The 25,798-nt window shown below is 41.6% G+C and overlaps 1 protein-coding gene across 1 annotated transcript in view; it reads left to right on the top strand.

Annotated features, from left to right (window-relative positions):
* COL4A4 (collagen type IV alpha 4 chain) overlaps positions 1–25,798 on the top strand; it is a 120,148-nt gene that overhangs the window by 12,757 nt on the left and 81,593 nt on the right. Inside the window, exons 4-8 of the mRNA XM_067561705.1 lie at positions 15,429–15,563; positions 20,447–20,491; positions 21,932–22,048; positions 22,556–22,624; positions 25,317–25,352. Of these exons, the coding sequence (XP_067417806.1) occupies positions 15,429–15,563; positions 20,447–20,491; positions 21,932–22,048; positions 22,556–22,624; positions 25,317–25,352 (402 nt within the window). The remainder of the gene's footprint in view (positions 1–15,428; positions 15,564–20,446; positions 20,492–21,931; positions 22,049–22,555; positions 22,625–25,316; positions 25,353–25,798) is intronic.

Below are 25,798 nucleotides of genomic sequence, written 5' to 3' on the forward strand. Positions count from 1 at the left end.
ATTTATATCCCTAAGTAAGGGATCTGTCCTGAAAGAAGGCAAAAAATCTTTGGAGGAAATTATTGTCTGATTATTTACTAAAAAAGTTCCAAGTTTCACTTTGACCCCCTTGTCTTGGCACAACCCTCTTCTGGTTATTGTATGTTGATATATTTAATGATTTCACAGTTCAATAATCTGGTTACAACTTTATACTTCAGTCTTTTCTACTACTTTCGAGTGGTTACCTATTGCTATCTAAATAAGGTACAACAATTAAGTGCCATACCTTATCTTTGTTAAAACCTATGGGAGAAAAACAGATGGCGCAGAAAATTCTGTATGGTTCATTTTGTGTAGTGTCCTTTAAATTCTCCCCTTGAGGATAGGGAATGGGGAGAATGCAGTCCATAGGCATGTGCACGAGGTGTGCGGGGTGTGCCCAGGCACACCCTAATGTAGGGGTGTCAAAGTTCTGGGTTGCGAACCTTAGTGATGTGTCCTGTGGCGCCATCTCGCTGGAGGGTAGAGCTGCCGCTGAAAGAGAGTAGGGCGCGCGCTTTTTTGGCAGACAGCAAGACAGAGTGAGCTTCCGCCGAAAAAGAACATGCCGCAATCTGCTGCCGAAATACCACTGCTCAAGATATTTCTTGGTGGAGACTATGATGCGGCGAGAATTCCACCAGCAGATAATTCAAATGTGGCCCGCCGGTGAAATTGAGTTTCTCACCCCTGATAAAGACCATGAAAAGTCCCTGGATGCACACCCTAATCAAAAGTCCCTGGGTGCACACCCTAATGAAATGTGCTGTGCACCCCTATGGTGCAGTCTTTAAAGGCTGTGAATCCCTAGATTGATATTGGCCACTCTGGTTGGGTTCTTCCGAGGCTATAGGAATTCTTTGATTTGTGGTGCCATGGGCTTACTCCCCTGACAACCCCAACAACATGCAAACTCCCAGTATGAAGGGGTTGCAGATGTGCAACAGAAATTATTGATACCTGGATCATCAGCATCTCCCATCTACTTGGATACTTGCTGAGCTCACTGCAGAGCATGCCATGGAGTTAATGTGGCCCCTCTACCCAAACATCCTGTTTTCCACCTTTTCTACAAGCCAGTTTGGGCTTCGAACCCTGGATGGGAAGGTAACAGACTAGTTGATGATGGTTTTTTTCAAATCATAAATAGGCTTGAATTTAGAGGAAACAAATTATCAAAGTTCACATGTGAGATAAAGCCTGTGTTTATATAACTTGTTCTCTGTTAAACACATGGTATAGTTTGCTATAGGTTATTCATGGGGAACGATCAGTACAATGAAGTGCAGCTGCTCATAGTGATGTCATTTTGGAATTACAGGTATTTTCTATGCTTCCTTAAAACATGTTCTAATTTGCTTTGGCTTTTCTTGCTGAACACAGGTGTAGATCAACATGATTTAATTGCAATTAATAGTGATGGATGAAATATATTTAACTTTGTAAAGTTAAAATTGAAGTGCACTGTTTGATATAACTGTAGCCCTTATCCTAAAGAAAAAACTAAGGTAAACATTTAGAAAAGAATAGGAGTCTGAAGTTAGGCTCCTCCATGTTTAGGTTATTGTAATAAATGACCTGATTTTCAGAAGTGCTGAGCACCTAGAAGTTCCCATTGAATTCAAAATCTTGACCTTAATGTATTTGACATGACATTTACTGGGTATTTATATTGCATTTTTTATACAATGCACATATTATTAATTACGGCTGGTGTTTTCAGGGAGTTCTAAAGGAGATAGGCATCCAACTCTCACTGGAAATCAAAGGGAATTGGGTCCTTTACACCCATTTGTGAATGTAAAAAGAAACTCCCCCCTCCCCCCTATAAAATGACAGAATAGGAAATCTTCTCCTCTGGACAAGGATATCTTGAGAAGTGGGAGATGGATAAAGGAAGGATGAGCCAAGCAATACCATGATAATTAAGAATAGAAATAGTGAAGGGCATGTTTGAATTAACAGAAACTTTGCCAGCTGGAAGAAAAGTAGGAGCAATTATATAAAGATTAAAAAGTTCAGATAAAACAGAAGCAGATGGACAAATAGTCTTGGCAGCCTGGTTGTCATACAGTCTTTCAGCAGAGCATGTGAAAACACCAGTATAGCCTCCTGCACCCTGAGAAACATGAGACCTACATATAGGGTCCAGACTGTAATCCCTCACTTCTCTTAAAGCCATGAATTGTGGTATGGATCAGTGTGTTGAGTAGAACTACCAATTCTTACATCAAGAGACTCGGCCAAATCACAGGTAAACTTCAAGATCTGCTCAGTGGTTGTACTGGTCTACTAGTCTGTAGGAATTACTCTTCCTTCACACCAGCTTTGTATTAAACTTCTGCCTGAGTTTAGAAGGTCTCTTTTCTCCAGATGGCCAGATTTTCTCCAGATTTTCTCTGACAGTGCCATTTACTCCCTCTGCAAGTACTGTCTGCCATGGTGCATGTGGTGCAAATAAACACAAGAAAGGAAGAGTCACCAGTGCAAGTAGATAATCAGCGTTCCCTGAACTCCATCTTAAAGTAGCTTTTGTCTAATATATAGTTGCTTTTCCAAATTTAAGAATATAGTCACATATTGCCGGTTTATGCAAGCGAAGATTCAAAGTATGAATGTAATTCAGTTGCATGCACATGATCATGCACATGCAAATCAAGTATTTGCATGCAAACAATTGCACGTGTCCAATTTATGTTTCATTATGCATGCATTCAGGCCCAATCCTGCAAATGCTTATGTGAGGAATTTTAATCGGATCAGTAGTCCCTTTGTCAATGGGAATACACTCAGGAGTGGAGTTAGTGATTAGATGTGTTTGATGGATCACACCCTAAATATGAAAATCCTGCTATTTTTTTTCATAGTGACATTATTCTGCAGAGACCAAGTGAGGGGCACTTTTTATAAATTGAAAAACGAACAAAATCAATAACTAAATGATAAAGCAGTAAGTGGTGACTGTAACATGATGAGTAGAACTGGAGAAAGAGAGTCGGGTTTCAGGAGGGACCTCTGCTGAAGAACGACCAGGGACTCAGCCAGGGCCAGAGTAGACAGACCAAAAGTGCAGAGCTTCAGCAAGGCCTCCCAGCATATTTTATAAAGTTGTCTCCTATAGTTCTGCCTGCCTGCTGCATCCTTTGCTGTTAATTAAACAGTGACCTTTATAATTAATTTCCTACTTTGGAGCTAGATTGTGCAACCCTTCATCATGTGGGTCAGTACTTATTCACATGAGTAGGCTCATTAAAGTCAATGGCCCTGACAACCATGCAAAGATTTTTGCATGTGATTAACATTACACACAGCACTATTTGTGTTAAGTAAGTGCAGCATAATCTAAGGGTTCCATAATCTAGCTCATAGGTTTTAATTGGCAAAACTACCTCAAAGCTATTGTTCATAGTTATTTTTTTGCTCACTAAAAAAGAATTTTAGCTATTTTGAATTTTCAGCTTTTCTGTTGGAGTATGTCCCCGAGTTTGTTGTTGAGAAGCTGTCTACTGCAGTAGACGTATTAAATGGGAGAACATTTTCAGATTTGAAAATTTTAGCTGGGAGGAAAATTTGGACTAAAATGCTTTGGAAATTAGATTTTTTTTAATATATAAAATGAAACATACAATCTGAAAATGGGTCATAGTTTGCATAAAATAAACTCAAAACTAGAAAACTTAACACCAAAACCCAGAAGCCCTATTTGTAAAGAAATTATTTTAGAAAATATGCCAAACTTTAAGTCTTTGACAAGTGACTTTCAGCTTAAATTTTCACACCCAGACCACTTACAATATTTTGGTATAATCCAAATACTATAATTATCAAAAGGAGAGCTGGGAGTCATAGATGACCTCTTTTCCGTCATCCTAAAGAGTCATTTTGGAAAGACCCTGTAATTGTAAATGACTTCCTGATACTCCCATCCCAACAGAAGTTTTAGTAGGATGTTGTAGATTTAATATCCTGTACTGGGTGACAGCTCTCCTGCAAATCTTTTGCTGAAAGATTGATATCTGCCAGATTCTTTGTCCTATCAATAGTGTCCCTTTGACCTCTTTCCCCATTCCTCAACGATCTGTATGGTAAGCAGGAGGGGTGTGGGAGCTGTGGACAAGTCCCTTTTCCACTCCCAGTACTTTCTTCCTATGTGTTCAGGGGTAAGGCATAGATGGCCTTACATTTGGGAAGTCTGTTTGCTGTAGTAAGGAAAACTCCTTTGTTCAGGCTGGCATTTCTGGAACAGGCATGGCCAGATGCAGCTCTTCATGCCGTCTCTCTGGGAAATGCCAGCATTTCTGGCCCTGTCGTCAACAGCAGTGAAAAATCTTCAGCTACTCATGCTTTTTCTCTCTCAGGCAGGTGTGGGGGAACCCCAGATATTGCCATTGTGGCAGAACAGCAGGCTGAGCCATGAAATTGACATGGCTGCCTCTTCTAGCTGAGAGCGGGGAAGGGAGAAGTCCCTGCACGGCTGCCCCGGGCTCCCAGCTGGGGTCAGGGAGTGGAGGGCAGCCCATAGGGAACCCGAGAGCCTATGAGTTCCCGGCAGGGAGCTGAGAGACAGGGCTCTCGGCTCCACATATTGCTCCTTAGGTTGGTGGAAGTGCTTCTGGTGAGGATGTGCACCACCAACCCAAGGAGAGCAGTGTGAACATCAGCCACTGCTGTAATTACTTTGTTAGGCCTGGTCTACACTGGCGATGGAGGTTGACATAACGTCACTTACGTCGATCTCCCAATGCCTGTGTCTACACTGGCACAGTAGTTCTGTCGACTTAAAGTGTGGCAAAAGTCGATGTAATAAAACCACCTCCGCAAGTGGCGTAACGCATAATTCGATTTTATTGGATCGATTTTGCATCAGTGTAGGCAGAGCGTAACGTAATTCGACATTAATGGCCTTTGAGAGGTATCCCACAATGCCCTGCTGTGATCGCTCTGGACACTCACGCTCTGCTGTTACATGGTCACGCTAACCAGAAATAGCCCCTCCCCTGATGCCCCAGAAAAATTTGAATTTTCGTTTCCTGTGCAGCCAGTGTGAAGGGAGCTGAACTCATCATGGCTACTGCAAGGCCCAAATGTGCTCCAGCATGGAGTCGATCAGAGGTCTTCGATCTCATTGGTCTGTGGGGTGAGGAGTCCGTTATGGCTCAGCTCAGAGCCAGCAAAAGAAATTTTGACATTTACGGGAAGATATCAAGGGCATGTTGGGGGACAAACGGGACGCGCAGTAGTTTTGTGTGAAGATCAAGGAGCTACGGCAGGCATATCAAAAAGCCAGGGAAGCTAACAGCCATTCTGGCTCCTCGCCCAAAACATGCTGCTTCTACGAGGAGTGCATGCAATTCTCGGTGGGGACCCCACCACAGTGCTGCCACGCAGCATTGATACCTCCGCTGCATCCCAGTCCAGAGAGAATGATGAGGACTCCATGGACAAGAGGAAGATGAGGAGAGCAGGGTGCAGGAGAGCGGGGCGTCCCTTCTGCCAGACAGTCAGGACCTATTCCTGACTCCAGAGCAGTCCAGCAGTACACAGGACAGCAATAATGATCCTGGGGAAGGCACATCTGGTGAGTTTTATTTTTCTTCTTAGCAGTTATGTCCTTTTAAAAGGGAAATGCTGCAGAAAGACTATCGCAGATTAGAAAAAGGAAAAATAAAATCAAGAGACATGTTTGGCAAGCTCATGAACACCTCCGCGGCTGCAGAGACAGAGCTCTGAGCTTGGTGCTGACCTTTTCCCAGAATATGGAGATGGACAGGGAAAGTTGAAGAGCGATGCAGGAGCATGATCGCAGTACCACACAGGAGATGCTGTGGATCATGCGCGACCAGGCAGACATGCTCCGGTGGCTTTTGGAGCTTCAGGAGGAGCAGTGACTGGACAGAGTCCTGCTGCAGCCCCTTCAGAACGCTCCTCCGCCTATGGCTTTGCTGCCCTCCCTCTCCCCCAAATGGTCTCAGAGGAGAATGGCCAGGCTGCAGTACGTGGTGCACTCCACCCTGGTGGAGGCGAGCAGAAAGCAGCAGCAGCCACGCTGACAGCTGGCCTGCAAGCAACCACGCTACCCCTTGAGACTGTGAATGAACACTAGCCCCCAACCCCCACTGACTTGAATATTCATAAATAAAAGTTTGATTCATTTCAATACATGTTTCTTTATTAAATCATATCTTTTTTAGAAGGGATTTGGAGGGTACTGATATCAATGGTAGGGGGGATGTTAAGCAAAGGCACATAACCTACAGGGACAGAAATCAGTACTGCATCTCATTGCAGAACCTGGTTTTCAATGCTTCCTTAATGCAAAGCGATCCGTGGTTAGCGCTCAGCATATTGCTGGCATCGGGCTGCTTATAATTGGTGGCCAGTCTTTCTGCCTCCACAGCCCAACCCTGGGGGAACCTTTCCCTCTTTGCTTCACACACATTATGAAGAACACAGCATGCAGATATAACTGGTGGTATGTTCTTTTCATTCATGTCAACCCTAGTAAGGAGACTTCTCCATCTGGCCTTTAAACGCCCAAACACACATTCCACAACCATTCTGCAAGTGCTTAGCCTGTTATTAAAACACTCCTTGTCACTTTCAAGGTGCCCAGTGTTTGGCTTCATTAGCCAAGGGATCAAGGGGTAAGCAGGATCCCCCAGGATCACTATTGGCATTTCCACACCCCCGCTGTGAATTTTTTGGTCTGGGAAGAAAGTGCCCACCTGCATGTTAGAGAACAGCCCTGAATTCCGAAATACACGCATTATGCACCTTTCCAGACCACCCCATGTAGATGTCAGTAAAATGACCCCTGTGATCCACAAGGGCCTGAAGGGCCATGGAAAAGTACCCCTTGTGGTTTATGTACTCTGTTGCTAGGCGGGCAGGCACTAAGATAGGGATGTGTGTGCCATCAATGGCCCCCTGCAGTTTGGGAACCCCACCGCAGCAAACCCATTCACTGTGTCCTGCACGTTTCCCAAAGTCATTAGCCTTCGTAGCAGAAGTCTATTGATGGCCCTGCACATTTGAATCATGGCAGCTCCCCCTGTAGATTTACTGACTCTGAACTGATTCCCAACCAAGCGGTAACAGTCAGGGGTTGCCAGCTTCCACAGAGTGATGGCCACTCTCTTCTCCACCGTCAGAGCTTGTCTCAAGTGAGTATTCACACGCTTCAGGGACGGGGCCGGCTCTGAGCAAAGTTCAAGGAAAGTGGCCTTTCGCATACGAAAGTTTTGCAGCCATTGGTCATCCCACAGCTGCATAACGATGCGGTTCCACCAGTCTGTGCTTGTTTCCCGGGACCAGAACCGGTGCTCCACAGACTGCAGATGATGCATTACGGCCTGCAGCCATAGAGAATTGTTTCGCTCTATGGCTTGTAGCAGGGCAGCCTCAGTGGCATTGCAGTTGCCTGTGCTTCGGGTTCTCGCTCTACTTTGAAAATACTCAATGATAAGCCACGATGTATTTGTGATGCTCACAATAATAGTGCAGAGTTGAGCTGGCTCCATGTCTCCACAGCAATGACGAGCGCGCGACATAAACAAACGGTGTGAAAATCGGTTTCCTGTTTGTTTGGGGGAAAAAGGGAGGGGGAAGGAATGTTGCATCATGGGATGATGAAACTCGTCCCAACAGCCACTGTGCCTAGTTGCACTGGGGGATAGCAACCCACAGTGCACTGCTTTGACTGCTGACACAAGCGTGGGGAGTGTGGACACGATCCAGCGACTTCTAAAAATTGGTGGGTGAAAGTCGACTTTAAGTAAGTCGACTTCACTTTGCAGTGTAGACATACCCTTAGTTTAGACAAGGCCTTAGTATCTCCACACAGCTTTTTGTACCAGTTTAACTAAATGGGTATAAAAATCACAACTTGAGTTGAACTGGAGCAATTCTGTGTGTAGACATGCTGTAAGACTCCCTTACTGTGTGTGAGGGAGTCTAGGGTAATGCAATTGAAATGTAGAGACAGTGGAACAAAGGTAAATTAAAGGGTGGGAAGTATTCTAAATGTATGTACTCTTCTGGCTTCTCAGCATAATTACATCAACTCAGTTCCTCCATTGCCTCTCTCTTCTGCCTCATACTCCATCCAGCTGTGGTCTGGCACACTCCCACATACCTGAGGTGGGCCAGCTCTTGTTCTACAGAGACAAGGAAGTGCTTCAGCACCTTGCAACAGGGGTACTCATGCTAGTGGTTAGTGGGGCTCTTCTTGTAATTAATACAATGGTTAAATTGTTCAAAAAGAGCTCAAAGTGATAATTCATGCATGGCTGATACTGAAAGAAATAAGCACATGGATAATGTAGAATACTGAAGAGATTAAGGATAGTTTATCCATACAAACATGCTAATAACTGTGGCGATACTATGAAGGTCAGCGAGACCTATGCTGATGCGAGGAGTATATATGGCAATGAAAATGTTTAAAGACCGTTTTAGCTTATGCTCCAATTTGTTCAAAGTTTCAAAACATTTTGAGGAAGGTCATTAATGCTGAACAACCTCCAGCTGGTCAAGTTTCTGTTTTGGGATTTCTGCAGACCTTTTTCTGTTCCCAGCGTTTCCATTCAATAGCCTCCTTAATAATCCTCTGATTCTTGGCTAGGCCCCAGCAGGCCACGAACCCCTTTCTCTAATACCCTGTCACCACCACATGACCACCTCTTCCAGTGATATCCCCCTGCTGACTCCAGAAATGCTCCTGCAATGCTTTGTAATCAGATTGACCTCAGAGGCTTCCAAGAATCCCAGGTGCTTTGCCAGAATTTAAGTGCTTACAACATTTTCAATTAACAGTAAATAATTAAAAACCTGTCTTGCCTTGACCCCAGGGTTTTGTGCCATTCACATCTTTTGTGTTGATTATGGTGTTAAGTAGATTTAAAAAGCAGGCATCTTATTCATGATCTGACCTGACCTGATTCTGTTAACAGATCATGTCAAATGCCTAGATTAAAGATGGTAGCAAGTAAAACTCAGCCTGTCCGATGTTATTTTTTTATTTTAGCAGCTGAAACAAATGACCTGTTTTCAGATGAGTAAAACTGATGCCTTTTAAAAAAATTATTTGTAATACCTTGTGGGAGAGAATCCTACAGAATAGTAATTGGTAATTCAGAAATGTGAGAAGTAGGTGCAGCATATTCTGTCACATGAAGTGAAAGGCAAACTATACAGGCTTTTCTAGCTGTTCTACCCTACCTTAGGTTATGACATAACATGCCACTAGATAGCACAGCAGAGCTAGAAAGTCATCTGAACTGTACTTCATGCTAGCGTCACATTGGTAGAATCTATCTTTGTGGTGTGCTTATTTCAAACAACCCCATTCTGTTGAACCTGTTCTCTCTTCTGGATCTATTAGACCCAATTTATAAATCAAGCTGGTTGAGTAGGATTCTCCAGATACAAAATTTGGTGAATTTTGGCTCTTTTTGGTATTGTGAAGCATTCACAATACATTCCCACTTTTTGGTGGACCCATTCCCATATATTTGGTATTCAAAAATACTGGACAAATATTATAAACAAATGGCCGTCTGGGGATTATAGATGAAGTATTTGAGATCTGCATTTGTGGATTCAAATTAGACACCCAAGAAACTAGTGGGTTGAACTCATGTTTGATAACAAATACATGTATTCCCCTCACTCATTGCGGCCAGTTTTGAAGGTCCACAGATATAAGAGTTCAAATAGAACTGGATCTTTATCTTACTATTTGTAAAATATTTGTAAATCACTTTCCCCAGTATTATCAGCTGTAATAATAATAGTTTTTAATATGGAAAACTCCTGAGATCAGTGACACACAGTGCTTCACTTAAGTTGTGTGAGAACTGAACTATGGATACAGTTGTAAAATTTCATGTTGGGGGTAAATCCCAAGAAGAGCAGAAAACCTAAGTAACAGGGCAGTGCATTGGGGAGTTCCGTGGGCCTATGAGGCAAGGTGTTGAGGGGGATGGAATCTGCCTACCAGCACATGGTAAAGTAACTGAACAGCTCCATGGCAGTTAACAGCCCCAGAGCTGCAGCCACCTTCATATGCTCTCAATGGAACAAAAGTTGATGGATCCACATAGGTGTAGATCATTTAGCTTTGTGCTTACCTCATCACCTGCCTCCCCCTACACCCAAATCTGGTGTATATCAGGGAACTGGAACCTACCTCAGGATACACTTCAGTGGTATGCAGAGTGTATGAACGCCATCCCAGCATCCTTTGCGCTATCCTGTGCACAGAACGGAACTTCTCCCACACACCGTTCCCTGTTGCAAGCCTAACACCCTTTATTTTTGCACAGCACAAACCCTGTTTATTTTCTAACGAAAGTTAAATAAAGCATTGCGATTTTAGTTAAATACCAGACTAATAGCTCTATAAAAAATATGGCAAGAGGAAATATACATTTTTAACCAAATAAGGGCCTTGCAGAAAAACCCTTTAAGGCATTAGCTCTGGCATTGATTAAAATATTCCAAACAGGACAGACAAGATACCTGTTTAATCAGAATCACATGGCAAAACAGTGTGGTCAGTAGCAGTTATCCCAAGAATTTGGTGGTATATATTCAAATGCAAGTGTCCTTTTACAGCTACAGAAAGCCCATAGCAAATGCTAATCTGTCAAATGTTGCAGAAATAAATATTTTCTTTCCTGGGATTTCAAAAAAGAGGAGGAATAAATGCATTTAGTTATTATATTTGTGTACAAATTAGATAAAGGGGAAAAAATCCAGGATTTAATTTGCTGAGGGACAGTTAACCCCTCCTGCAGATTTTCCCACAGGTTATGTCCAGGTGGAAGATGAGGGAAATTGCCTGGGGTTCCTCTTACGTGTCCTCAAATCATTCTGTCAGCAGGGTGGGGCTCCCCTCTATGGAGCATATGGGTGTTGGTTCTGCCCCAAACTCACAGGTCCCACAAGATCCGCGTGGATTTCAGAGGTCTCACAAGGGCCACATGGATCTGAATAACTACACTGCTCTCAGGGCACCCTTCAGCCCTACCCTTGCAGCTTGGCTCAGTTGGTTCTGTAGGGTACTTACAAGGTTCATCCTGCATCCTGCAAAGTGCCTGATTGTGCACCACTGAAATCAATGGGAGCAGGGCCAAAGTGAGGAACCCCACTGAAGTCAGTAGGAATTCTGTGCATTCTGGGGGAGGGAGATCTTCGCTATTGCATTGTTCTCACTGATGTCTCATCTCAACTTTGCAGCTCCAACGCACAGCACTGGAAGATACTAACAGTTTTTAATATGATTAGAATATGAGTATTTATTTGGATGACAGACAGCTATGTTATAAATTAGAGATCATAGTTCTCAAGAAAACAGTAAGTACCGAAAAGCAGGAGTTCTTCTATGTTACTTTAATTTAACGACAGTGTTACTTAATCCTTCAGATTTAGTAGTAGGGAGATGGCCAAGAAAACAAACTACAGTGGTAATTTAGAAGAAAAACTGGAGACTTGTCTTATTGACAGATGTTTGGTAATTTGGAGAGAAAATTAGTGCAGTCAAGTGCACTGCTAGATTTCCATAATCATGGCTAGTTTCTTTTTAACAATAGATTGAATTAAAGAAGGACCATTTAGTTCAATCACAGGGAGCTATTCTACCCTCAAAGTCTATTCGGCTTTTATACAAGGCACAGTACTTAGCACTTTATATCTCCACAGCACTTCACATAGATGAACTAAATAATCTTCACAGCACAAACAAAAGATGAATATAAGAATTAGATCTTTTATGTAGGAAAAAGCAAGTTGCAGTAAATGCCATAAATATCCACCCACTGGGTTTTACTGGAAGTGCCAGTGAGAAGGATGAAAAATCATCCTACAGATCTGTCTAGGATTGTGGCCTTCTAAACTATGGACTCTCCAGAGATATGTAGAGACCAGGGCCATATCTTTGGAGGCCCTACTCCCCTCAGCCACTATTACTCTAACCTACTACAGGCTGGGATTCACCGTTGCGAAGCCAACTCTATGAAGATGACGATAACTGAGTCATCATAGGTACTCTGCATTCCAACATACATCTCACATCAGATCATGTGGTTTCCAGCGATGTCTACAGAAGTTAGCCACAATAAGCTATACTGAAGATGGAGTTTTAGATTGGACTTCTCATTTCTTTTCTTTAGTGGGGATGCTGTAATTCACATGATGAGAGTTTGAGGTGTTAATTACACCAATCTACTGGCTGCTGATTGATGCAAAGTTTATTACAAACAGGGGAAGTGAGCATCTCTCCCACACCTCTCCACTGCCAAATGTGCACTTGAATGTCTGGTTGCTTGTTACAGCTTGGATACAGACTGAAGATAGGAATAGCCTTAGCCATGCTTGTAAATCTAACATTCAAAGAGCAGGACCAAGCCCAATAATACTTGAGCTTTTGCTGAGCATCACATGAGTGGGGGGTTCATAGAATCATAGAGTTGGAAGGGACCTCAGGAGGTCATCTAGTCCAACCCCCTGCTCAAAGCAGGACTAACCTCAGCTATATCATCCCAGCCAGGGCTTTGTCAAGCCTCAGCTTAAAAACCTTTAAGGATGGAGAATCCACCACCTCCCTAGGTAACCCATTCCAGTGCTTCACCACCCTCCTAGTGAAAAACTTTTTCCTAATGTCCAACCTAGACCTCCCCCACTGCAACTTGAGACCGTTGCTCCTTGTTCTGTCATCTGCCACCACTGAGCCTAGCTCCATCCTCCTTGGAACCCCCTTTCAGGTAGTTAAAGGCTGCTATCAAATCCCCCCTCATTCTTCTCTTTTGCAGACTAAACAAGCCCAATTTCCTTAGCCTCTCCTCATAAGTCCTGTGCTCCAACCCCCTAATCATTTTTGTTGCCCTCCGCTGTACTCTCTCCAGCTTGTCTACATCCTTTTTGTAGTGGGGGGCCCAAAACTGGACACAATACTCTAAATGTGGCCTTACCAATGGCAATGGTTGAAATGGTCCCTATCTCATATCCTTTCTCCAGCTCAGAAAGGTATGATGTGGTTTAATTAATAAACGTCAAGAACCTCATGTCAAAGTCAGTAACAACATGCAAAATAATTACTGTTTTATTCATGGACTCACATGCAAATGTCCTGCATCATCTCTAAAAGATGAGGAGGCTTAAATCATGGTCCTCTCAATTTTCACATTTTACCAGAAAAATTAAAAGAACAAATGTAAAGAAAAGGGACTTAGTGACCACACACCCCCAATTATAATTCAAGGAAAAGATTGTGTTCACACAGAATCAATTCATGTTAAAATGTCTAGACTGGCTACAATTTACATGTTCTGCCACTTCTAGAAGGAATTTTACCACTGAAGCCAACAGATATCTGGCTATATCCCTTGTTAATTTCAGACATTCTGCTAATCTTCCAACCATTCCTAGAAAGAAATGTACTAGCTGTTGTGTCTGTGACAAGATTGCATTCCAAAATTCTTTGCTGCCCTCAGGTGCTCAGTTTTGAGCCGTATGCTTTTCCTTAGAAGCACTGGGCTTAATTTTGTCCTTGGGTTATGTTAGATAGTAGATAGGCTAAATCAGGAAAGAGAGAAAAAATCTTCAAAAAGAGGAGACTGTGTTTCAGAGAAAAACAAATATAATGAAATAGTGACAGTGCAAAATATTGAAGAAAAGAAGCACTGAGGTACACTGTAGGAAGTGTAGGAATTGGATTGGGGGAGGGGGCAAGGAAAGAAGAAAAATCCTTCCTATTATAAGTTTAACAGGAAGTTTGCTGTATTCAACCTTTTGAATCTATGAATTAATGTTCGTTAGGCTACTTAGAGAAAAGAAAACCCCACAGCTAAAAATGTTGCTGACCCTTTGTCTAGGGAAGAGAATAGACACCATCCTTGCACATTTTCCCTTTTGGAATATATATATTAGCTAGCAATATATACAGATGATCTTTATCATACTGCTGGCACAGGCATGAGTTACAGCATTATTTACAAAGAAGTTATCTAATAACCATCATATTAATTTTAGAGAAGTTTAGCAATTGTTGACTGATACATTCAACTCTGGGAGAAAATGATGGAAGATATACAAGATAGAAAAATTGATAAAAGTGCAAATATGACTTGAAAGAAAGAGAGAACACTCCCAATTCAGTCTAAATTTCACAGTCTCTTTGATTACGCTAAAATCATGACTCTCTGATTAGTCTTCTGAGAGACCTAAAATGTGGCACTTATTGGGTTCTAAAACTTACAGAAGATAGAATGTGCATTGGCAAAGCCAGCAAAAGTTCTAATTGATGCCAGGCATCTCAAAGAAGGCATTGGAGACCTGATGAAGATTCCAGCAAGAAACAATTATGAATGTATTTTTCCTGGAAATTATCATAGAGAGCTAATGCACAAGGCAAGATTGCACATTTTACAGCAAGCTGTCTGAATTATGAGTAGGCCAAAAAGGTTAAAATAACATGAACAAACAGAAAATCAAGTAATTTTTCAAAGTTCAGCAATTTAGTACAGCTTCTCTGATTTATTGTCTGCTCTCCTGATCCTGGCTAAGCATCTGGCATCTCATAAAAAGAGAACTGTAAGAAGGGAGTACAAAGAATGACTGAAAACTGAAACTCTTTGAGTCTTAATTATTAAGTTACTACTGTGACACTAATGTCTAAACCAACTTCAGAAGAGCAAAGAGAACCTTAACTTAAAGGGAGACTGTCAGTTAGATAATTACTTTTTCCTCTAATAATGTTGTTCTTGCTAGTAACACCTAGACTGACTTCATGGGTAAAAGAACTTAGTGAAAAAACACGTTCTTAATTTTGTTTTTGTTTGTTTGTTTACTTTGTGCACTTGGCAGCACTTTGTATATTGCCATTTTACTGATTCCCCAAATAGTTTGTTTCTCCTTCACTGAAACATCAACAGGTGAGATGAACAGATATGTTTTTTTAAACGATACTTTTTTAAAAATCTCAATCATTCTATTTAAATGGTGCTCTATTGGAACCTGGATTTTTTTTTTTTAAATTAGTCATTATAAAGTTATTCAGATTGACAAGTACAATTTTCTAAAGTGGCCAACTGATGTAGGAGCCTAAATCCTATGGGACTTTAGCACCTTTTACGTTTTATTCAAAGCACAGACATTCCAAAAATGCAGTATTCTACTGCACTATCAATAGAGAGTAACCACAACAGCATAAAAGTCACTACCAAAATAATTTTCAAAGTCATTATATAAAATAATGATCGTGTAATATATTACTAAACTTCCAATTTATACATATTTCAAACTTGTTTAACTCACAGTCTTCTCCACACCATCGCCAGCAGCCAAAGGAAGGTTAAGTATATTTGTTTACTGCACTACCTCTAAAGCATTTCTTCTGTTTCTTTCAGGGTCAGCCTGGTCACCTAGGGGCTCAAGGTCCAATTGGACGTTTGGGATTTACAGGGTCAACTGGCTTGCAAGGAGAAAAAGGACAGAGAGGTGAGAATGGGCTGCCTGGGCCAACTGGAGAGAAAGGTGATAAGGTAGGAATACCATGTGAAGGTCTTTTTTAGTATATAAATGGTATATATCACAAAATGAAACAAAACAAGCGCAATAAAAACCTTTACTGAATGTTAACGTTATATGGGCAACTCCTGTTCTTATTCATGCAAAACTTCCACTGATTTCAGTTGTACAGCTGCCTGAGAAAAAACTGCGGAATTTGGCCCCACATTACTAAATCAAAGTTGGCAGAAAAAAAGTTAAAATTCAGGATACTATGTCTCCATTTGATATGTCCCACAGCACTTTCATTAGCATCAAGGAGATTACATGCACATGTGTGATGGAAGAACAGAATGCTAAAATAATACTGCATAATAGGTATAACTTTAACTTTACCACCTTCGGTTACGGTGAGTGATGGGATCATAGATGGTATTATAGATAGATCATAGATGGCTTTTGTTATCATTCAGCCTTCAGTTTTACACAGCTCTGCAGTCCTTGGACCTTTATCCTGGCTTTCACTGGTCTAATTCCATTGACTCCAGAAGATTAACAGTGGGCAAAGCAGTACCAATTAAATGGCCAGGCCATTGCATCCATATTACATGGAAAGGACACTCCATCCGTGCTGGCAGCATGGACACAACGCAAAAGGTGGCAGTTAAGAGCTATAATCTCTCACTTGATTGGCATAGAGGAAGGTGCCACAGGTGATCTTTGATGGTGAGAGGAATCATTGCATTCCACTGGTCAGCCACCGTCCACCACAAAGTCGGGCAGCCCCCAGACAGTCAGGTGCTGACCCGTCACGGACTGTCTGCCCCAGGAAGTGCATGGGGCTAGACCAAAAGTTGAAAGGCAGACAGAAATCTTGCATCTGGAAAAAAGAAGAAACTAAGAACTTTCCAACTTTCCATGTGCCCAGGATTGACAGACGATGATAACCTAACAATACACAAGCAGCACATGGAAGTCAGCTTTGATAGACCATGAGCTGTACAAATTCAATGCTGACATTGGAGCATTTCAGGAAAAAGACTTGCAGATGCTGTTTCTATACCTTCTTTTCTCAGGGTAAAAGCAACAAAAAAAGTTGTCTGCATGGTGTTGGTTTTGCTGTGAGAAATAAGTGGGTAAAGCTCCTAGAAACACCTACTTGAAGTCAGATTGTATAATCTCGCTTGAATTTCAGATGATTATCAGTTTTGTGAACTTCATTAGTGTTTATGCACCAACATTCAAATCTAGCCCCGAGGAGAAGGATACATTTTACGACTCTTTGTATCAAGTCATCAAAAGAATACCATCAGCTGAGCAACTTTCCCTCCTCGGTGACTTCAGTGCAAGAGTTGGTGTAGATAACTCATGCCCAGATTGCGTAGGACATTTTGACATGAACAAGATGAATGAGAATGGCCAACAATTTCTTGAATTCTATGCCCAAAACCAAATGTATATTATCAATTCATATTTTGCAGGAAAAGATCGCCCAAAGTGTCATGGCAACATCCATGATCAGGCCACTGGCACCCATTAGACTTTGTCATCATCAGGAGGAAAGATCTACCCTCAGTGCAGAATACTTGCATGTTTCACAGAGCTGATTGTGACACTGACCACTCTTTGATCATTAGCAAAGTGAGGATTACAGCTAAGAAACTATAGAGCAAAACTTGGGAGCAAGCCCAAAATCAGCATTACTAACATATAAAACCAGAGGAAATGCCAGGAGTTTGTGAAGGCTTTTGAACTTCACGTGCATGGAAAGTCACTACCAGAGAAGGCAAAGGAATTTTTGGAAGATTTAAGTACAATCCATGAAACAGCTTTAGCTACATTTGGGGGATAGAGATCATCAAAAAAGGATTGGTTTGAAGAAAATTAAATGGAACTATTACCTTTTATTAACATTAAGAACACAGCTATCTGGAACACAATAAGAAGCCAACAGAGAGCACCAAAGTGAGACTTCAACATCCAAAAGTCAAGGTACAGTGAGCAAGTAGACTCTGTGCAAATCATTACTGGACCAAGCTCTGTGAAGAGATACAGACAGCTTCAGATACAGGAAATCTCAAAGTCACGTACGATGGCCTGAAAAAGCTGTAGACCCCACAGTCAATAAAGTTGCTCTTCTTAAATTACAGAGTGGTGAAATTATTACAGATAAATGTAAGCAGCTGTCTCATTGGGTTTAACATTATTCAGAACTATATACACAAGAAAGGAACATCACCAGTGAATCACTGGATCAAATACCAACTCTGCAGGTCATGCCAGAGCTAGATGTAGAGCCCACAGTAGAAGAGCTAAGCAATGCCAATGATTTGCTATCAAGTGGCAAGGCTCCTGGAAAAGATGGCATCTGAGAAATTCTTAAATGTGGGAAAGAAAGCCTACTGCCATATCTCTTTCAGTTGCTACTTAAATGCTGGAAAGAGGGTGAGGTGCCACAAGAAATGTGTGATGCAAACATCATTACTCTGTGTAAAAACAAAGGAGAAAAGAGTGACTATAACAACTACAGGGGCATCTCGCTATTAAGTGTAGCAGGAAAAGCTTAACAAAAGTCATCTTAGTGCACCCACAACAACTGGCGAATCATGTCTACCTTGAATCATAGTGCAGATTCAGGGCCAGAAGATCAACTACAGACATACTTTCTCTGCATCAACTTCAAGAAAAGTTCAGAGAGCAAAACTGATCATTGTATATTGCCTTTGTGGTCCTAACCAAGGCATTTGATATAGTGAGCAGAAGCAGGTCTATTTGCAATATTAGAAAAGATAAGGTGTCCATCAACCTTGTTAAGTTTTATATGTTTATTTCATGACAACATGAAAGCAGATGTCCAATTTGACGGGTCTGCTTCGAACAGCTTTGTGATGAAAAGCAGAGTGAAGCAAGGATATGTTCTTGCCCCTACGCTCTTTGGAATCTTTTTCTCGGTACTCCTGAACTGTGTGTTTAAAGATGTAAAGTTGGCGTGTATCTCCATACAAGATCAGACGGGAAACTCTTCAATCTCACAACTCAAGGCAAAGACTAAAGTCAAAACAGTGTTAATCAGGGAACTTATATTCACTGATGATGCCCTCACAGCCCACGATGAAGATCTACTACACGAACTCCTGGGCCGCCTTTCATGTGCTTGTCAGGTCTTTGGTCTCACCATTAGCGTTAAGAAAACAGTTATATTAGGACAGGGGATTCCACAAGATCCTTTAATCACCGTAAATGCAAGTCAGCTAGAAGTAGTCCTAAAGTTTAGCTATTTAGGTTCTGCAGTGACAACCGACCTCTCACTGGATTAAAAATTAAATGTTCACATTGGAAAGGCTGTTGCCACCTTTAGTAGACTATCTAAAGGGGCATGGAAAAACTCAAAGCTTACATCAAGACCAAAATGTTAGTTTATTAAGTTTGCATCCTCAGCACTCTCGTGTATGGTGGGGAAACATGGAAAACTTGTGCTTATCAGGAAAAAAAGTTTAAATGATTTCCACTTATGCTGTATACTGCACATCAAATGACAAGATAAAGTTACCAACGCAGAGGTTCTTCAAAGGGCAAATGTACTAAGTGTGACAGCCCTGCTCAAGAAAACACGACTGCCCTGGCTGGGCCACCTGAGAAGATGGATGCGTAACTAAGGACATACTATATGGGGCGTTATCAGAGGGAACAAGAACTACAGGAAGTCCTGAATTTCGCTATAAAGACACATGCAAGCGAGATATGAAGGAATTTGGAATTGATTCTGACCAATGGGATACTTTGGCAAGTGATTGTAACAAGTGGTGCCATTGTCTCCATCAGGGCATCAAAGTCCGTGACAGGAGCTGGCTCCTACAGCTTGAAGGGAAAAGAGATGCAAGCAGCTCCCCGCCAAGACACACATATTTACAACAACTGGAAAGATTATGCAAACCTCATATTGGACTCTTTAGTCACATGAGATATTGCAAATCATCTACATCGTAGGCTGCAATTTCCATCATCTCTCACAGACGAAAGGATGCCAGTCAATGGAGTAACACCAGTGTTAGTGAGATCAGAATTTAGCTTCTTGTGTACAACTCCATTGAACTCTAGGGCCCAATCCTGCTCCCTTTGGAGTCAATAGAAGTTGTGCCAATGATATCAATGGGAGCAGAAGATAGCTTGTAATATGTATGGCACATACTATTATTTTATACATTATGGTTAAACTCATGTTTGTTAATGCCATATGCTTTAATGGAAGAAATTGGCCCTAAGGATTTAATATTGTTCCCCAATACCGTTTATGGCATTCATACTATCACTGATCATTGTTCAAGATACACTAGCTAGATAATCTCAGGCTGAGTCTGTCCACTTTATTATCAGAGACAAAAGGTGGGTAAAGTAATATCATTTATTGGATCGACTTCTATCGGTGAGAGATGCAAGCTTTCAAGCTACACAGAGCTCTTCTTCAGGTCTGGGAAAGGTACTCCAAGTGTCACAGCTAAATACATAGTGCTTTACCGTGACTGGCCACTTGACCTTGAATGGTCTCTTACAGTATGTGTTAACTGCTCATGCTAAACAATCTTTTCCACCTTGCATTTAGCGGTGACACTGGGAGTACCTTCCCCAGACTTGAGGAAGAGCTCTGTGTAGCTCGAAAGCTTGTCTCTCTCACCAGCCAAAGTTGGTCCAATCATTACCCACTTTGTTTCTCTAATATCCTGGAACCAACACTGCTGCAATACTGCAAACATGTTATATCAGCCATTTATCCTGCAGTGAGGTGTGTTAAATTCATGATTCAAATGTGACTTATTTCCTGATCGTTTCTGACCTAATTTTACAGTACTGCATCCTCATGTTGTTCTCTGTTTTTAAGAGTTCTCAAAGAACAAAATTGTAAAAATGATTGTTTTTTTAGGGCCCAACAGGAGTCCCAGGATTTCCTGGTTTGGATGGTGTGCCTGTAAGTAGACTGCCAATATTGTGTTATAAAAATTATAATTCATTTAAACCCATAGGCAACTATTTTAACAGATTACCTTAATAATCAGATATGGTTAGTTTCATACCCTTTGTTACTGTATCACCTGGAGAACTACATATTTTGTACATGTGTAAATAATAAGGTAAACCATTATTACATCAAGTATTGATAATACTTCATACTTAACATATTTTCCAAAAGACGGTGCAAACAAACTAATTAGCCGCCTTAAGTAGAAATAGTGTACTTGGGATGCTCAGGAAGCCCAGGAAGCAGAGAGCTTGTGGAGGGGATCTCTGATCAGTTGTGCTCTATGTTAGCTGTCCACATAGTCAGGATTGTTACTAGAGGAGCTGTAAAATACATGGGTCCATAAGGCTAAAATCTAGCATAGAGAGAACCAGAGGGTTGTGTCTGCTAAATTTGTCTGGAAAAGAGAAATCCCTTTCCATGAAAAAATGTTCAGGATGAAAAGTCAAAGATGCAAAATTTTTCACCGGAAGGTTATTAAAAAAAAAATTGTTACAGAAGCACTAAATTGAATTTTTTAGCTTGCTGTCTGCCCATGTGGAAGGTTCTTCTGCCAGACAAGAAACTTCTAGGTAGGCAGCCGAGGAGCAGTCATTTCTATTTTCACAATGAAAAACCTAACTTTTTCTTGGCAAAACTGAGATTTTCATGTGGAAATTTTAATTTTTGCACAAAGGACATTTTCAGCTGGAAAATCATTTTGATGGAAAATTCCCAACCAGCCCAAGTACCCACTATTCTTCCCATCTCCTAGAATAGTAACAGAGGCCAGGCTGCGCACTGGTCAGTTTCTGGGGGGTTGAAGAATCAATTCTTCTATCCCAGAATTCGTGTGTGGATTTTCCTGAGTTCATAGTATGTCTGACTCAAGTTGTGCCCTATTTTCTTGAATTGCACCCTAGCACTGAAAAAGAACATGGCGAGTCTGAGATAATGTTAGTGTGTGTCGTTCACAAGGAATAAAACCTTTGCTTGTTTCCCCAAATATGATAGCTTTTTAATGTTTCAAGAAGGAATTTACACTCTGGGAGCTTGATTTTGCTTCCATTGAAGAAAACCTTTTGTTATTGATTCCAGTGAGAGCAGCATCCCAGCCTAATCCTCTGCTTTATCTGTCATAACTACTGTACATCAAAGAACAGTATGTAAGAGGCATCAGACCAAAACCCCTACTTTCAGATTACAGGCCCAGTTTTGTTCCTGTTGCTAGGTGTAATGAAAATTCTCATATATCTCAGTGGGAAGTTTTTGCAGTGTAAGGAGTATAGAAGTGAGACCCTATGTGGGTGATCCTCTGTCTCTGGGTTACCAGGCTCACTGCTGTGTTTAGGCAAAACCTGAACTTTAATAACTATGCCACATCTTCATATGTAATTGAACCTTCACTAGGGATTACCTGGAATTGAAGGATCCAGGGGTAAGTCTGGCTTGGATGGCTGCAGTGGTTCAAGAGGAGATCCGGGATTTCCAGGAGAGACGGGGTGTATTGGACCAAGAGGCTCATTTGTAAGTTATGAGCTTTGTTATTATCTATTTAAACTTTCTCTCCAGGGTAACAGGATATCATTTAAAAATAAAGGGGCATTAGACTATGGTGCTACGTTTATGGCTCTGGATACCTGGGCTCATGTCCTGACTTAGTCTGCTCCTGCACTGGAACTTGTTTGAGGTGCTGAGCGCCTTCCAGTCCTGTTAACTTCAGTGAAATGGAGGGTGCTCAGCACCTTGCATGTCAGGTGTTAGTACTTCCAGATTTCCTACCATATACAGAATACCACTTGCTTCTTACAAGTCCTGGTATGAACTTTAATGATGGTAAAGAACATACGTGCCAGTAGCCACTGTACCCTTTCAAATGAAATGTGACTGGGAGACAGAGCGCGTTAATGCCATCAGAACTAGGAAATTATCACTGAAACTGTACAGTAACTTAGAGTGTCAGAGGATGGATCAGAATGTGACAATGTTATTGCAGAACATAATCTGATTTTTAATTACTGACTGATTTTTCAGGGTGTTCTTGGACAAAAAGGAGAAAAAGGAAACTCCGCGTATATTTCAGATTTCATTAGAGGTGCTCCAGTAAGTAGATTATTGTGGAAATAATCATAAAATGTAGAAAGACCTATATAGCAAAGATATTCGAATAACTTCAAATTGTTTAATAAAGCTAATTTTTATAAAATCTCTTTTTAAAAAGGAAATAAAATGCAAATATGTTAACTGCAGGACACAGATTGAGATGTTAATTGTCCTAAAGGCCGAAAATTCCCACAACAGCTATAAATTGCCCCACTCAACCCCGAACTCTCCAGGGACATATAGACAGGCATTAAAGTTAACATTGTATACAGTAATGGAAAATTCTACAAATGTACAAAAAGGCTGAATCATGGCTGCTGTGGGAATCATAACTTCAAATTGTCATGGACAGTTATGGAAATAAAATCTCAACGTTGGTGTTGTATGTAGATAGGGCCAAATCTTGACTTAAAGCCAACACTGGTTGAATTTTGGGGCTGATGGGTAACACAATTGGCACAGTGAACTGATATAACACATGGATGGAAGCTTTGTAGCTGCTTCTCTCAGTAATTTGTTTACAGTAGTGCCCACAATGTGCTTGGTGCTTTTCAAACATAAAAAAAGGCATGGACTCTGCTCCAAAAGAGATTACTCTTTGGCTCTGGTCCTCCAAACACTTATGCACATATTAATTTTACTACCATGAGTAGTCGCATGGAACTGAAATAAATGGGACTGTTCTTGGTAGCAAAGTTAGCACATGCCTTTAGAGGATTGGGACCCAAAAGACAGAGTAGATCGAGAGAGAGATGGAGATTCAGGGAAAGGGGAACAGCAAACCAGTAAGATACTGGGATTGGTCACATCATGATAATGCAATATTTTAATGATGCTTTAAAAGAAAAAGCCAACCTATGAGCATAACCTTAACTGGTGTAAATTAATAGAGTTCCATTGACTTCACTGGAGCTGTGCAGAGTTATACAGATGAAGATCTAAACCTTTATATCGCACGATATAGAAACTAACTCTACACCACCCTACAACCAGGACAAAATTCCCACTGAGTTCAGTGGAGCAGAGCAGACACATAGTGTCCTGCCATGGTAGTCATCATGCACCTCTGTCGGTGGACTCTGTAGTGGCTTGGAGTGGTTCTTCCCGGTTAGCGTCAGAGGGAGGCGACTCTGCCTCACTATGCCACCAAGCACCTGAGAGCTGATCAACACAGGATTAGCGCCAATAACAGTCTGTAGCCAGCCCTCTGGGTGGGCCAAGCAATCTCAAGCAGTCATGGGGCTCTGGCCCTCTGGGTAGGGCAGACAAAGGCAGTCTAGGGGCCTGCTCCCTGGCTGAGGCAGACCGCAAACACATGCAGGCCATCCAGCCTAAAGTGGGGAGGCTGCCACCCCAGGGGTGGGGTTGGCAGCAGGGGGAGGGAGGTAGAAGGACCCTGCTCCACCAGATCTTAACCCAGGGCCTTGCCAGTAGCAGGGATTCTGCTGAAACATGCTGATCGTAGTCTGGGCTACTTCCTACCCCTACCTGTTCGTAGGGCGTTGCTCAGAGGTCCTCAGGCGCCTCAAGGTACTAAGTAGCCAGCAGTTCTAGCAGCTCCTTGGGGTATTTCCCTGGGGGCAGCTCCTCAGCATACTCCTTCAGAGGCAGGGGTGGATGCAGCCCAGTCCTTGGTCCAGGAGCAGGCAGCGGCGGCAGCAGCAGCATCTGATTCCTTCGTTGGCTCTCCCTCAATTGAACTGGAGGCTCTGCCTTTTATACTTCCTGCTCTGCCCACCAGGGGCCTGGAGTGGCTCCTCTCTGTCAGCATTAGAGGGAAGCCACCCTGCTTCACTACGGACTCACTCCTTTGTACTATGAAGGGATGTTGCCCTGATGCTTGCAGGTAGGAAGAAAGTTTCCTTCTTTCTGCCATTTTCTTGTGCAACAGTCCACCAGAATGCAGGCTGTGGCTCGTGATCTTTTGCATTTAATCTTCAGTTCATCTGAAATTAGACTGATAGCAAAAACTATAATTAACTTTGTGTTTAAATGTAGTGGATTTTGCTAACTTGAATACAGTACAGTGAAACTGTTGAGGAAAATGTCTGGAGCTCCCAGTTTTTCACTAATGCATTTTTCATGCTTGCAGTTTGGGAGTATTTTTATGGTTTAAAATAAAATAAAATCAACAAAAGTATTATCAAATACATTACTTCAACTGCTCTCCTACGAACTGTTCCTTATCTTAAAGACCCATTGGTGCACCTGTATCTGAAGTCAATTACTGTTTTTCTGTGTTTTCTTTATTATTGGACATTTTTGTGTTTTCATAAAGGCTTTCTCACTTACAGTTCTTCTTTCCTTATTGGTTGATCCTGTACTTATGACACTACAGTCTGTTGCCCTGGAAATTATTAGATTATCATCAATTCATCATTGTATGTTAACTTTAAAATCAAAAAGAAAATTTGAGCTTTAGGAAGCCTGTCTTCCTTTAAAATAGTAAAAAGAAGTAGTAAGAAGATAACATTGTAAAATTTACTAGGAAAATTCTCTGGAAAATATTTAAATGTATGTCAGTAATTACATTATATATTTAAATGGTGGGATATCAAGTTCTTCTTTAAATCCAAAGCTTGTTGTCATTTAAATGATTTTTTCTGTATGCTGAAAAATCACGAATTGGCTCATAATATTGTGATAAAGTGGAAGTGTGGTCCTTTATTCAGCAAAATGCTTGTAATTCCAGGGAACAAGAGGTGAACCAGGGCCCTCTGGAATACCCGTAAGTATCTTCCTGCAGTTCACATAGCGGTTGTTTGTTTTGAACAACATAATGTCATACATTATTGCCAAGTATAAAGAGTGTGAGTAATCCTTACTTATGAATGATCTCACTGAAAAGGTAATAATGAATGACAATAGGAGAGAAAACAGTCCAACAGCTTTTAGCCAGACTTGCCTTCACTATTACCACCCATACATGAGAGATTAAAGATAGCTGAAGGAGATGCAAGTATATAATGAGGGAGGCTCAAACTGAATATCACTGGAGAGTGCTAGGCTGCTGTTGGAGCACACAATGCTAGATGCAAGAGGTAGCGTAGAAAACAAAAGTCACAAGACTAGGTGAGCAGGCCAGCCTAGCCCTGTCACATTCGCCAACACTGGCCGTGAGGAACAGAAGCAGACATTGCTCGTGCTTCCCACATTGCATGTGGTTTCAGTCCA

This window comes from Emydura macquarii, unplaced genomic scaffold (assembly GCF_026122565.2).
Source record: "Emydura macquarii macquarii isolate MOO-44397 ecotype Brisbane River unplaced genomic scaffold, CSIRO-AGI_Emac_v2 contig_18, whole genome shotgun sequence".
NCBI lineage: Eukaryota > Metazoa > Chordata > Testudines > Chelidae > Emydura > Emydura macquarii.